The sequence below is a fragment of the Rhinopithecus bieti genome, unplaced genomic scaffold, assembly GCF_001698545.2.
Source record: "Rhinopithecus bieti isolate Rb0 unplaced genomic scaffold, ASM169854v2 scaffold_5476, whole genome shotgun sequence".
NCBI lineage: Eukaryota > Metazoa > Chordata > Mammalia > Primates > Cercopithecidae > Rhinopithecus > Rhinopithecus bieti.
Window position 1 is genome coordinate 3970546 of NW_016805433.1, and position 15056 is coordinate 3985601.

Consider the following 15056-nt stretch of genomic DNA (forward strand, 5'->3'; position numbering starts at 1 on the left):
TAAATCATGCTGCTATAAAGACACATGCACACGTATGTTTATTGCAGCACTATTCACAATAGCAAAGACTTGGAATCACCCCAAATGTCCATCAGTGACAGACTGGATTAAGAAAATGTGGCACATATACACCATGGAATACTATGCAGCCATAAAAAAGGATGAGTTTGTGTCCTTTAGGGACATGGATGCAGCTGGAAACCATCATTCTCAGCAAACTATCTCAAGAACAGAAAACCAAACACCGCATGTTCTCACTCACAGGTGGGAACTGAACAGTGAGATTACTTGGACTCTGGAAGGGGAACATCACACACCGGGGCCTATTATGGGAAAGGGGGAGGGATTGCATTGGGAGTTATACCTGATGTAAATGACGAGTTGATGGGTGCTGACGAGTTAATGGGTGCAGCACATCAACATGGCACAAGTATACATATGTAACAAACCTGCACATTATACACATGTACCCTAGAACTTAAAGTATAAAAAAATATAAAAAATAAAAAAGTAAAAAAAAAAATAAAAACAACTGTCAAAAGTAAATGAAATAGGTTATATAAGTTGAGGAATTTAATTGTTTTGAAAATTGAATAAAATTGCCAAGGTTTTAATAAACCAATGAATATAACATCAGTTCTTCCACTTTGTGGTATTTTATTACCATATGCAATTTATGTCCCTGACAAACATTTTAGTCTTACCACTCTTTTTTTTTTTTTTTTTTTTTTTTTTTTTTTTTTTTTTTTTTTTTTTTTAGAGGGAGTCTCGCTCTGCCGCCCAGGCTGGAGTGCAGTGGCCGGATCTCAGCTCACTGCAAGCTCCGCCTCCTGGGTTTAGGCCATTCTCCTGCCTCAGCCTCCCGAGTATCTGGGACTACAGGCGCCCGCCACGTCGCCTGGCTAGTTTTTTTGTATTTTTTAGTAGAGACAGGGTTTCACCGTGTTAGCCAGGATGGTCTCGATCTCCTGACCTCGTGATCCGCCCGTTTCGGCCTCCCAAAGTGCTGGGATTACAGGCTTGAGCCACCGCGCCCGGCCTTAGTCTTACCACTCTTAAGAATGTGTGCGTATGTATTTAGATAGTATATATAAAGGATGCACACTCTCTCTCTATCCAGGAAAAATGTACCAGAATGTTAATGAAATATATCTCTGGGCAGAGGAATTAAGGGTTATGTTATTTTTTTCTTTATACTTTATTATCCAGATTTTCTATAATGAAGAGGAATACTGCTAAAATAATTTTTTTCTTGTTTTTTTTGGGGGGCGTCTACTATAAACCGGTTGATTCAGGCACTTACCCTGGTCCGTAGTTGCATATAAAATGTGCTCCATTGAAAAGAGCATCAAAGCCAGAAACTTTAGGGCAAAATTGAACTGCGCAGCCAACTTTGTAACTATCTGCCCAAACAACCTGAAAGGAAATAAGGATTTTTAACAGAGAGAAACTATAAGATAAACATTGGGTATGACTAGGTCTTCATAAACATGGTGAGGTATATCCACTCTAGTTACAGTGCTTAAAACCCAGGAAGGTTTAGATGCTCAGAAATCAGCTGGATAGACCTGTAGTTACTATTATTCGAGGGGAGGAAGTGTATGAAATAAAGGGGAGGAAGTGTATGAAATAAACGATAAGATAATTTTTGACTGTACAATGAAGAAATAAAACAGGGTAATGCAATAGAGAGTGATTGCTGGTGAGGTGGTGCTGATTTAACTTGGTTGTTCAGGGAAGACATCTCTGAAGAGGATGCATTTAAACTGAGACTTGGATGATGAGGATGCAGCACTCAGGACACACATTCGGGAAACTTAAACAATGGAGGAAGAGCATTCCAAGCAGAGGGAACACCAGGGAGAAAGGCCCTGAGATGGAATTTGCTTGGCATTATAAAATGGCACGAAGAAAGCAAGTGAAGCCAAGATCTGATGAGTTGGGGAGAGTTGTAAGCAATGAGGTCAAAGGCAGAGAAACCGATCGCGGAGATTCTTGTAAGTGCTATGTACTTTTTCGTGTTTTAGATCACTTTGGTGGTTACGAAGTGAACAGACTGAGAAGAGCAAGGGAAACAGGAAAGAGGTAATTTTGGAAGCTGTTTCAATGGTACAAGAATGAAAAGATAGTGACTCACACATAGGTGATGCCAGTGGAGTTCCCGAGAATGAATCAGGTTCATGGCTCAGCTTAGAGGTAAAGCTAAAAGGATTTGCTTTTGAGTGTAGGGTAAAAGGGGAAGAGATAAAGTTTTGGTTTGGGGCCTGAGAAACATTTACTGAGATGGAGAAAACTAGGGAAGGAGGAGGGTAGGTGGGAGCATGAGCAGGGGTTTTGTTCAGAACTTGTTGACTTTGAGATGCCTAATAGACATCAAGTGAAGATTGACTTGGTGGCTGCAGTCCAGAGGACAGGGTAAGGCTAGAGATGTAAATCTGGAAAACATGGGGCAAGATTAAATCACACAGGCAAATATAATAGATCAAGTAAATGAGAGTCTGGGATAATGAGAGCAAACACAAAACCAGCCTGCAAAACAGACTGAAAAGGAGTGGTCAGTGATGTAGGAGGGAAACCAAGAACAGAGAGACCTGTACTGTTACCTGGGATCCAGCACTCAAAAGAGCCCCATGCTTGGTTTAGGTCAGTGCTGTCACATAGTTTAGCACCTTTAGTGGTGCTTTCCCCTTGCTTTCTGAACAAAAGATTCCACATTTTCATTTTGCAATGGGCTCCACAAATTAAATTATATAGCCCATCTTGACCAAGAGTGTTTGGTGTCACAAAAGCCTAAAGAAGAGTGCTTAAAGGTGGATACAGCCAGCAATTAAATGCACTCCTTTTTACAGCAGTACCCAATTACATTTTAAATTATTTTATACTCAAGTTTTTGAACAATTTTGTCATAAGAACTGTGCTAAATACAGCGGACACAAAAATGAATGAGCTAGAACCAGTGGGTACGTTCACAAAACTTAGAAAAAAAGCAGTCATGAAATTCATCAGGCGAGGGTTTAACCACTGTGAATAGGAAGTGAAAGATGCTAAGGACAAATGTGGCACGGTGCCTTACTCTGAAGAAATGAGGTGGAGCTAGAGCTGGGATGAGCTGGTCTGGAGTCCTCCAGCAGAGGGCAGCATCCTGTGTGAACCTAGGGTGGGGCTGACCCATTGACAAAACTGAAAGCAAAGCCAGCGTGGCTACAGAAAACGAAGAGTTTACTTTAAAAATAAATGAAATTCGCTCCCTGTATCAGGTGTTGGAACTAGAGCAATTCCATCTTGGTGGTGTGTTTTTTTTTTTGTTTGTTTGTTTGTTTTGTTTTTTTTTTGAGACGGAGTTTCTCTCTAGTTGCCCAGGCTGGAGTGCAATGGTGCGATCTCGGCTCACCACCACCTCCGCCTCCCAGGTTCAAGCGATTCTCCTGCCTCAGGCTCCCAAGTAGCTGGGATTACAGGGATGTGCCACCATGCCTGGCTAATTTTGTTTTTTTTTAGTAGAGATGGGGTTTCACCATGTTGGTCAGGCTGATCTCAAACTCCTGACCTCAGGTGATCTGCCCGTCTTGGCCTCCCAGAATGCTGGGATTATAGGCGTGAGCCACCACGCCGGGTCCTAACAACTCTGTCTTGAATAGGGGCTGGGTAAAATGAGGCTGAGACCTACGGGCCTGCGTTCCCAGATGGTTAGGCATTCTAAGTCACAGGGGAGATAGGAGGTCAGCACAAGATACAGATCAAAGACCTTGCTGATAAAACAGATTGCAGTAAGGAAGCCAGCTAAAACCCACTAAAACCAAGATGGCGATGAGTGACCTCTGGTGTCCTCGCTGCTACACTCCCACCATGACAGTTTACAAATGCCGTGGCAACATCAGGAAGTTACCCTGTGGTCTAAAAAGGGAGGGCATGAATAATCTACTGCTTGTTTAGCATATGATCAAGAAATAACCATAAAAATGGGCAACCAGCAGCCCTCCGCGCTGCTCTGTCTATGGAGTAGCCATTCTTTTATTCCTTTACTTTTTTAATAAACTTGCCTTCACTTTACGGACTCACCCTGATTTTTCTTGCCTGAGATTCAAGAACCCTCTCTTGGGGTTTGGATCCCGACCCCTTTCCCATAACACCTGGAGGGAGAGTAGGAAGTGAGGCAAGAGGGGAGCTGAGGTTGGAGTCTCAGCTTCTCCAAGATTTAAAGGTGTGGTAGAGGTAGGGACATGACTAGGGAGATACTGGGCAGAGTGTGGGCTGCCTTCTCCTTGGTTTGGCAACTGGAGAGGGTACCCTCCTTTGGCAAGGGAGAGTGTACTTCCCTACTCCATGATCTAAAAGCGGTGTTTCCCTAGAAACATTTCTTTATCCCCAGGAACCCCCTGTAGGAAACTCCAGCCTGAACAGGCAATGAATCAGCTTAAGGCCTCTGTCTCACTGAGAAAGCCCAGCTTTATGAGGGCTGTTAATCCTCAGGTTTGATCCTTAAACTTCTACTTTCTAATCAGTCTTATTTTATTTTTAAAATTTCTTAATTTTATTCATATATCTCAAAGTGATTTTACCTAGGGTGCTTTGTTTAAAATGATCTTGGGCCCATCTGAGACCTACTGAATGCCAGTCACTGGAGTTGCTTTTGGAGTCTGCATTTTAACAAGTTCCTGAGGTGATTCCCATGCATGCTGTGTTCAGTGTTGTCTTTATTCCTTTACTATCACCTTGACTCATTTTATATTTTTATCCTTTGGTCTTTGAGCACTTTCTTTTGTAGCATTGTTATATCAAAAGTATTCTTAATCTTTGGATCCCTTCCCCATTTTAATACTTTTTCCTCAGAAGTGTGCGAATGTTAGTTACCATTCATTTGGTGCGCTTTAGTTGGCCTCTTTTTTTTTTAAAGTCAGGTTTATTAGGGTATAATATACAATAACATTTATGATTTTTAGGTGTACATTTCTATGAATTTTGACAAAAGAATACAGTTGTGTAGCCACTACCACATTCAAGATATAGAATATTTTTATTGCCCCAGAAAGTTCCCTTGAGCCCCTTTGTGGTCAACCCCAACTCCCAGACCCCAGCAATCATTAATCTGTTTCTGCAGTTTTGCCTTTTCCAGAATGTTAAACGAATGGAATCAGTCTAAATATAGCTTTTTGGATCTGGCTTCTTCCACTTAGTATAAGCATTTGTTGTATTCATTTGTAGTCACTGCTTTTTATTGCTGAGTAATATTTATTACATGGATGTAGCACAGTTTATCTATCTTTCCAAGTCGGTCTCTTTTTAAAAGCTTCATGGGCACTCTGGTTTTTGGTTAAATTTGTGGGCTTTGGAGCCACTAGGCTTGAGTTCATATTCTAGCTTTGCCACTTACAGTGTGACCTTGGTCTTAGGTTCCTTATCTATTAAATGAGGATAATAATAATACCAACTCCATAGGCCTATTTTGAAGTTTTAAATGAGCTTCTGGAACATAGCAAGCACTCAGCAAATGTTTTTGTGTCATTCCCTTACCACTAAGTTTCTTATGCTTAAAAATTCTTGCGGCTGGGCGCGGTGGCTCAAGCCTATAATCCCAGCACTTTGGGAGGCTGAGACGGGCGGATCACGAGGTCAGGAGATCGAGACCATCTTGGCTAACATGGTGAAACTCCGTCTCTACTAAAAAATACAGAAAACTAGCCGGGCGAGGTGGCGGGCGCCTGTGGTCCCAGCTACTCAGGAGGCTGAGGAGGGAGAATGGCGAGAACCCGGGAGGTGGAGCTTGCAGTGAGCTGAGATCCGGCCACTGCACCCCAGCCTGGGGGACAAAGCAAACCCCCGTCCCAAAAAAAAAAAAAAAAAAAAAAAAAAAAAAAAAAAAAAAATTCTTAACACTTTAATTTTTTTTTTAATCAGGCAGGTTTCTGTTGTATGTTTTCTTACTATAGTAAGCAAAACAAAAAAAGAAAAGAAAAAAAAACCCCATAATTATAAGAGCTACTCATTTTTGAGAACTTAGGTGTACCATTAAGCATTTTACATGTGACATCATGTTTAATCCTTATAACAACTCAATAAATAAGTGTTATTGCTCTTACTTTTGTAGGTAAAAGATTGGAACCTAATTCTGCCTGGCCATGAAATACTGTGAAGACAGTCCATGCCCTCAGCAAGATGCTTTTAGAGTGCTTTCTCTTTTAGCAAGCTCTTCAGAACCAGGAACCACTCTTTAAGCCTTTCTTACAAAAGCACTACACCTGGGGAACCCAGAGGGGAGGAAGATGTCTCCCTTATAGGCCCACAACCCCTTTCCAGCATCTTTCCCTTTCAGTTCTTGGTATGAGCTCTTCTGGTTCATTATCAGGAGTATGGTAACACTGTAACATATATGAAACCTACTACAGAAATTATGAAACATGTCACATTTCCATGGTTCTATGAGCATATAAAAGTAAAGAGGTCAAGAGGGTAGGAGGAGGCAAGAAGAGAAAAACTAAAATAAGATCAGTAGTGCCATCTAGTGGGAAATCCTGGCACTGTCAAACCCAAGCAATCTACCCTGCCCAGATACTTAAACTATTTTTTTTTTTTTTTTTTTTTTTTTTTATACTTTAAGTTCTAGGGTACATGTGCATAACGTGCAGGTTTGTTACATATGTATACTTATGCCATGTTGGTGTGCTGCACCCATCAACTCGTCAGCACCCATCAATTCATCATTTATATCATGTATAACTCCCCAATGCAATCCCTCCCTCCTCCCCCCCCACTTAAACTATTTCTAAACTTTATAAAGCTGAACTGTCAGCAACAGAATGTCGAATCTGAATCATCTTCCATTTTATACACCAACATTTTTCCTCATGTCAGTCTATCTCCAGTGAAGATAAAGCTGAAGTGTTGAATGAACACATCATGAAATATCATACATTTTGTGAGGAGATAATGGGTCTAAATCTATGTTCTTTATTCTGTACAACCTCCCATCATCAGCCAAAATCTGCAAATAGCTTGATTTTTGAAGAGAAGATGAGGATAAGTAGGAGGTTGTAATATCTACTTAAAGTAATTGTCCAGCATGAATTTAACACAGCAATTGAGTAGTTTTGAGTCCCCCAGGAAGATTTCTTGCCATGATGAAAACAGATAGTCTTTCACCTAGCTATCGGATCCTTCTTCCATTATAATTGCTGGAAAACCAGTTCATGTAAGGGATCTACCCTTTGTTCAATGCCTACTAAATACTAGTATTTTATTAGATAATTTATACATATTTTATTAGTTAAGTCTTCCAACTTATCTAATATCTGAACCTCAACTCTTCCTCTTACTAGCTAAATGACATCAGGGGAACAACTTATTAACCTAAGTCTGTTTATTCACCTGTGGGTAATACCATTAACATCTCCTTAATAGATTTGTGGTAATAATTGAATGAGGTCTTCAATGTAGAGAGCTAAACACTATGCCCATTTAAAAAGTGGTTGCTGCTGCTCTATCTTCCCAGTCCAGGGGATTCTTGGACATTCTCCCATGATGAGTGTCCCTCTTCTGAAGTGGGGGTAGAATGTAGTGGTCTCTTAAAGAGGATCACTTATGTTAGGATCACTGAGCTTGGGTTTTAATATCTGTAAGTATGGGACTGGGTTTTAGAAAATGAATCTTCTCATGACCAAAATATTAGCCCTCCTTTTTTCCCTTAGATGTAAGGGGAAATTTCACGAGTAAGCTCAGTTAATTTTGGGAGGGTCATCTGTGAAATCTCGGGCATTTATGACATAAACTCAAGTTTTCTCTTCTTTTGATTTCCTGGAATGGTGAACACGGAGTGCCTTAACTTGTGTATTGAGCGTGGTTTAGGAGTCTGTTGTCAATTTTACAGTCTTTTGACCTCTATGTACTTGGCATGCTGAGCTACTTGCCATTGACCTAAAGTACCAGGCCCATTCATACACATTGTATACTTTCCACACCTTGCTGAGAATTCTCTTCCCTTTCCTTTTCATCTGAAAACTCCCACTCAGTTTTCAAGTACCAATTCACATGTCTCCTGCTGTGTGACGCTTTACACTTCCTTTTGGCTGGATAAGTTGCTGTCCTCCTTGCTCACATGGTACTTTGTCAGCTTCTCTAAATTGTACTAGCCAAACACTGTCATAATCCTTTTACACATAAGTCTCTCCCAAAAGGTCAATTCCTGAGGGTCAGGGACCATTTCCAGCTGTATTTGTCCTCCTTCCCTGGCTCATTCCCTATTTCTCCTCACTTCCACTTCTCCAAGATTGTACCCCAATAAAATGTTAGCTCATAAACTATTGTCTCAGGGACTGTTTTCCAAGAATCTAGACTAAGACATATCACTAGTGTCTGTTATAGGATAGAAGCTTAAACACTGACTAATAAATAAATGAGAGTAGGCACCCTCAAACTGACAATTATTTCTGAGTATTTAAATAATGCAATGCATAACAGTACCAAGTACCACTTATAGGCAATCTAGATTTAGCTTTCTTCTCCCTTAGGTCTTGTTGTAATCCAAGGAAACTTGTTTCCTGGTTAAATTTGTTTGTAAACGTAAACCAAAATTGGTTTATGAGAGAGATTTAGGAGAAATTCATTTTACTCTTATAATACTAAATTTTTGTAACTGCACCAAACTTGGTTCATCTGTAACAGCACGAATGAGATCACAGGCTTTGTAGGGCCGAGCTGGAGTGAGAGAGTTTTTCTAACAGCATGTTGCTTCTTAAAACCACCTAATATTTCAATGTAACTGCCCTGATAGAAACGTTTTTGCCTTCATACCTCATTTCAACTGATTTTTTGTGTCCCAAAACAGTCAATTATAGGTTAAGTACCGTAAGTTATTGGTTTGACAAGGATGGCCAGGAAGTGACAGTAAATAAACAAAATGTGGCCAGGAGAGGAAGGCAGTGTCTGAAGACGATTACGACAGATGCTCCCTAGAGAGTTGTTTCCATCACTCTGCAAATGTGAAGTAGGGTTAGGAGCCAGAATCAGCTTGAGTAAAAAACAAAACAAAACAAAATAAACAAACAAACAAAAAACCCTCAATGGGTGGCTCTGAATGTGGCTATTGGGACTAATAATGTGGATTCTGGGGGCAGAATACCCTCAGAATGGTTCATATAAGTTTACACGTTGGCCTCTCTGTTGGCCAGGGACTGACTTTTTCTCCCTCCTTGTGTAGCACCGTGTGTGGTGCATAGTGCATGGCACACAGTAGGTTTTCAGTCGACGTTTGAGAGAATGAGAGATTGTGGAAGCATCAGTTCTTATTGATGTTTCTGTCTGAGAGGCTTGTTTCTTCCAATTTTATAGTCCCAAAACAACTGCCTCAAATTTCACTTAAAACTTATGCCAGCTGGAACCTGAAAATCCTTTCACTCATAAGGTTCTTTGATTTCTCACAAATGGAATAAAGTCCTATGGGAGAATCGCTGTTACAGGAATTGTTCAAAGCCCGTCCAGGTGTGTGGGCCTCACATATTACCTATTATGTGTTTAGTTCACACAACTAAACTTTTCAAGCACTATTTTCTCTGTTATTGGAGTCTGTTCTATTTATTATTTTTAAAGTAAGTCTGTAACTCCCTTATATTTACAGGTATACTAGCATACTATATATTTTCTTAACCTCATAGTACAATTTTCTCCTCACACTTGAAAAGACAGTTTCTAGAAAATATAGGGCAGATACTTACCTGAGTGTAGTGGCCACAGACTTTTTTGCATATCCGAGTCTTGAAGTCGTAGTCCTGGATTTCGTCATACCAGTTTGTGATGGCGGAAGACACAGAAAAGAGGGACACAGACCCAGTCCAGATGTTTTCTCCCAGTGAAGTGAAGTTTGGGTGTAGCTTGTGGGGTGGCTTCAGCTGTGTATTATGTGAAAACTGGCAATTTCTGGCCCATGCTTTTGCAATTTGGGCTAGTGCTGGGTCCCAAGTCTGCAAAAATAAACATTAAACAATAGGGGGGTCAAATTTTAAATAACAGGGGGCTCATCTACAATGTAACTGGGGTGAGTACAGTGGGAATTTTAATGGAAAACAAGGTGAGATAAGGAGAGAAAATACCACTGCATATGAATCCTCTATAAATTATGGTCTTCAAGCACTGAGTAGGGTTGGTAGGAAACGTGATGATTTAGTTTCATGGAATTTAGAATCTAGGTGAGGAAAACTGACAATTCACTGAAGGCTAATTATGGGCAAAATAGTGTGTGCCGTGTTTCACAATATTATTCCATAACCACAGTAGCCCATATCCTAAGAAGTTCAGAAAGGTTAAAAACCAGCTTAAAGCCACAGATCTGAAATTCAATCCCAAGCCTTACTGAACCAAAATCCCATCCTTTCCCCAGATGCTATTCTGCCTTCCTGAGCAACTCAGTACTTTGTCAGCAACAAAAAAAGTAAATTTAGAGGCAATAAAACAAAAACAAACAAAATCACAAAAATTAACATGGAAGAAAATAACAAAAAGAGAAGTAAAATCCACTGAAAATCAGAAAACAGGAAATGTTCAAAAAGAGAAGTAAAATGTGCTGTGGCACTTGCTTACAACAACAGTTGAGCAGACAGAGCTAAACTGGATGTGTTTTGATCACAGATTGTGAATTTACTGCATACATTAATCACAATGAAAAAAAATCATTCAGGATTACGAAGGCATTAACACCAAAGTCAATACACATTAGCTGTTTCTGACTGACTGACACCACAATTAATGATATTTTCCTTACCATGTATAGCATATCACTGGCTGTTGGTTTCACCTCTGATCGGAACTTGTTATGGATTCGAACGCAGTCTTTGATGAAATCTTCATTTTCGATATCTGGCAAAATATTTGCTGTGTGTGAATAACTGGAGACAAAAGAAACCATCCAGGCTATTGTAGCAAGTGTGGCACACATGCTTTGTCTGGCATGGAGCCTTGGGAGGCTGCAGTGCAGAGCCGCCCCAGTTTTTGACAGTGTGATTGCCTTCCTGAGTGCTCAGCCCGCAGCTTTGCAAAGCTAGCCGACTTCAGCTTTGAGAAAACAGAACAGAGCATGAGTTCATCACTAGTTTTAAGAAACGGGTTTCTCCATATATGGTGTGCAGCTCACTTTGTGTTCTTAACCCTACCCTGTCTTTTCAGTGGTTTTCAGTGACACAGCACCTATTACGACATAGATTTTTATGAGGCTGTGTCAGACTTCCTTTTGAATTGGGGGATATTTCCAAAGAAAATTCTGAAGTCTCCAGGAATAATAGTCTCCAATTTTTCATGGAGGTTGTGGTGATAAAATGAAAACATATCTCTTACTTCTACAAATGCTTTGCAAAATGCTTTCAGAAATCCTTTTCTTTTTAGAGTCATATCAACACATAGTGGTTGGAATATCTGGTTAATATCATAAATGTGACCTAGAATTCATTCACGATGGTAGAAACATGTAAGCGTGTGTGTATGTGTGTGTGTGTGTGTGTGTGTGTGTGTGTGTGTGCGTGCGTGAGAGAGAGAGAGAGGGAGGTAGGGAGGGATTGAGAGAGATAATACTAGAAAGAATACAGTACTCAAGTTGAGAATTTAGTTTCTGTTTCTAACTAGCTGTAAGACCTTGGACAGGATACCAAACTCTCAAAACCTCAGTCGCCTACTGAATGAGGCTATGGGACCTTTTCTGCTTCCTTAATTATAGAGGTTCGGCAGGACCAAATGAACTAGCTAATATTAAATTCATGCCTTGTATATTCACCTTAGTAACACAGAAAGAAAAACACAGTCACTGGCCCCAAGGAGCTCACAGTGGTAAGAGCTGTGAGATGGTGACGACAAGGATGGTTACAACAGGGGCTATTGGAGATCTGGGTATAGGAAAGCACAAGAAGATATGGACACACAAGAGAGCATACTTAACCCATTCTGGAAAGGGCAGAGCTGGCCTCCTACATACAACAGGTGAGGCCTTTGCTGAGGGTAGAATCAGCTAAGTGTTGATCAAGTGAAAAAGGGCTGGAGAGGAGAAGGGAATTAGAAGGATAGGAACTATATATCTAGTTGTGAAGTTGAAGACATGGTGTTATGGCAAGAATGGAGCAAGAACCTCTCCATGTTATCTCCCTCTGTAAATATGGTCTGTAAATAAGTACTGAGTCTGACTGGTAGGAAACTTGATACCTGGTGTCATGGAATTCAGAATCCAAATGATGCTTTCATGCTACTTGGGGGAGAGAAGTTAAGAGTCAGATCAGGAAGGATTTCTCAATTCTGCTAATGATTTTTGATTTTATCACCAAAGTAATGGGAAGTTATTGGAGGATTTTAGCTGTAGGTGGGGTTTAGACCTGGTTTTAGAAAACACCTGTATTTTAGAAAATTAAGAGATATGGAAAATGGAATGAAGGGGAAATATTTCTAATGCAAACAAAAGTAAAGAAACATTTCAGGCACACCTATAGCTCCAGCTACTCAGAAAGTTGAAGTGGGAGGATAGCTTGATCCCCACAATTTGAGACTGTGAAGAGCTGTAGTCATGTCACTGCAATCCAGTGTGGGTGACAGAACGAGAACCCCATCATTAAAAACAAACATACAGTTCAGGTGCAGTGGCTCACGCCTGTAATCCCAGCACTTTAGGAGGCCGAGGAGGGCGGATCACCTGAGGACAGGAGTGCAAGACCAGCCTGACCAACATGGTCTCTACTAGACATACCAAAATTAGCCGGGCATTGTGGTGCATGCCTGTAATCCCAGCTACTTGCGAGGCTGAGGCAGGAGAATTGCTTGAACCCGGGAGGCAGAGGTTGCAGTAAGCTGAGATTGCGTCACTGCACTCTAGCCTAGGCAACAAGAGTGAAACTCCATCTCAAAAAAGCCCAACCAACCAACCAAACAAAAACCATTACAGAACCATAAGGCAGAATGACTGTTGCCACACACACACAAATAACCTTAAAAATACTCATATATACGTTCAAATTTTGTCCAGGTTGCCTAATTTCCACTACCATGTCTTTATGTTATAGCAATCTGAGATAAGCAGTGTCTTGTCTAGGTCTCATAGGCAACTTTTTGATCATTGTAGTGACAATAAACAAAGAGACCTTTCTCCAGTTTGAAGTGGTAACCATGTCCAAGGCCTGCTTCTCATCTTCTGGGTCTCTGTGAGCTAGACTGAGTGTTGAAAACAACAACAAGGAAAATGAGACCCCACGAGCAAGCAAACTCAGTGGTGTTTTGTGGTTGCTGGCATAATCCCTGTTATACACATACAACTCCCAAGAACAAGCGATGTGATCTTGGTATTGAAATGATTTAATTTTTTTTTCTGGAATTTCCCGAAAATAATCAGCAAAAGGGAAGGTCTGGCATCACAGAGATGATTTTTGTGTTATTGTGCAGACCAGGTTAGCTCCTTAGAGCTACAACTCTAAAACATTTCAATTCCTACTACATGTTTGCTCCAAAAGCCCATAGAAGTGGTTTGCCACAGAACCGGAACTTCACCTGGCAGCAAATGTAAGCCTTCATTTCTTAGAAGGCTTTGAACTTTGCTATGACTTTTTCCACTCTTTTTTTTTTTTTTTTTTTTTTTTTTTTGAGACAGGTTCTAGGCTCTGTCGCCCAGGCTGGAGTGCAGTTGGCCGGATCTCAGCTCACTGGCAAGCTCCACCTCCCGGGTTCCCGCATATTCCCTGCCTAGCCTCCCGATGGTAGCTGGGACTACAGGCGCCCGTCACCACCCCGGGCTAGTTTTTTGTATTCTTTTTTTTTTAGTATAGACGGGTTTCCACCGTTGTTAGCCGGATGGTCTCGATCTCCTGACCTCGTGATCCGCCCGTCTCGGCCTCCCAAAGTTGCTGGGATTACAGGCTTGAGCCACCAGCGCCGGCACTTTTTCCACTTCTTAACCCAAGTCTTCACACATGATCTCTTTGATAATTATGCATGTGTGTTAAGAGAGAGAGAGATTGGTTTTAGTGCTCATCACTGCATGGTAGCATTTTAAAATATTTTAACTTTCTTTTTAATTCTTCTCTGAATCATTTAATTTTTTTACAGTGAGAATATGCTATCTTTCATAGTAATAAAATAAACTGCAATTATTTTGGAGAGTCATGGGATCTTTAAAATCATGCACAAATTCATACATATACATATCTTGATAAACCCATGCATAGATGAAAGACTAAAGGAATATCCACAATTTCAATATTGTGGGTAATACTGCATAATGGACTGTCCCTCTATCCCAGCAAGTTTTACTCAAGTGTCTTATAAAAAGCAACAGTTTGTGTAGCTAGAGATAATCATTTATATTATGTGGAAAAATCTCAACCTTGCTATACTATTCTAAATATATCCATTTATATACATGATGAGCTTTTTTATTTCTTGGGGAGAAATGATACAGAATTTTCTGTAATCTCACACTTTCTGATTAGATTCCATAAGCATTTAGGCTCCAAAACCTCTAGCCACCTATTCTATTGGGACTATATATTGGGTGTGGGGATGGACCAAGATAAAGGATTCAGAAAGAGGGAGGGACTATGATATTTATTAAGCAAACACATCACTGTTATATTGTTGTGTGATGATACTTTAATTTGGTATAAACTAGTTTTAAACATGTGACAAGGTACAACTTAACTATAGTCCATATTCTAGAAGCAGTTAATTAGTGCTGAAGTACTCCCATCAGGAATCCCCACTCCTAAGGTGATGCTAACACTTCAGATATGGTTACGGAAATTGATACCTGAGAGTTTGTTCATTAGAACAGGGCATGTTAGAGAATCATTTTCACTGGCAAAATGAGTAATTTTCACAGTGGCTTGTAGGGAGATTGAACACATCCTCCTGCTATTGCATGAATGGAGTATAAAGAAGCAGACATCCTCAGATCTCTATTACTGCGGGTGTAGTGTTCAAGGGAACTGCCACCTCACAAGAGTTCCTGTTTTCTGCCTTGACTCCAAGGCTGCTAGTCTTAACTTTAGAATGTCTGTTTAGTGAGCTTACCATTGGAGTGTCTAAGAGTAGAGAGCAGGAATGTTTTT

At 40.5% G+C, this 15056-nt stretch overlaps 1 protein-coding gene across 1 annotated transcript in view; it reads right to left on the reverse strand.

The window, feature by feature from the left end:
• Positions 1-11126, reverse strand: part of GLIPR1 (GLI pathogenesis related 1) — a 23908-nt gene extending 12782 nt beyond the window's left edge. The window contains exons 1-3 of the mRNA XM_017872522.1: positions 10748-11126; positions 9705-9950; positions 1304-1416 (exon numbers count right to left, since the gene is read on the reverse strand). Coding sequence (XP_017728011.1) covers positions 1304-1416; positions 9705-9950; positions 10748-10921 — 533 coding nt within the window. The 5' untranslated portion in view covers positions 10922-11126. The remainder of the gene's footprint in view (positions 1-1303; positions 1417-9704; positions 9951-10747) is intronic.
• Between the last annotated feature and the right edge of the window lie 3930 nt (positions 11127-15056).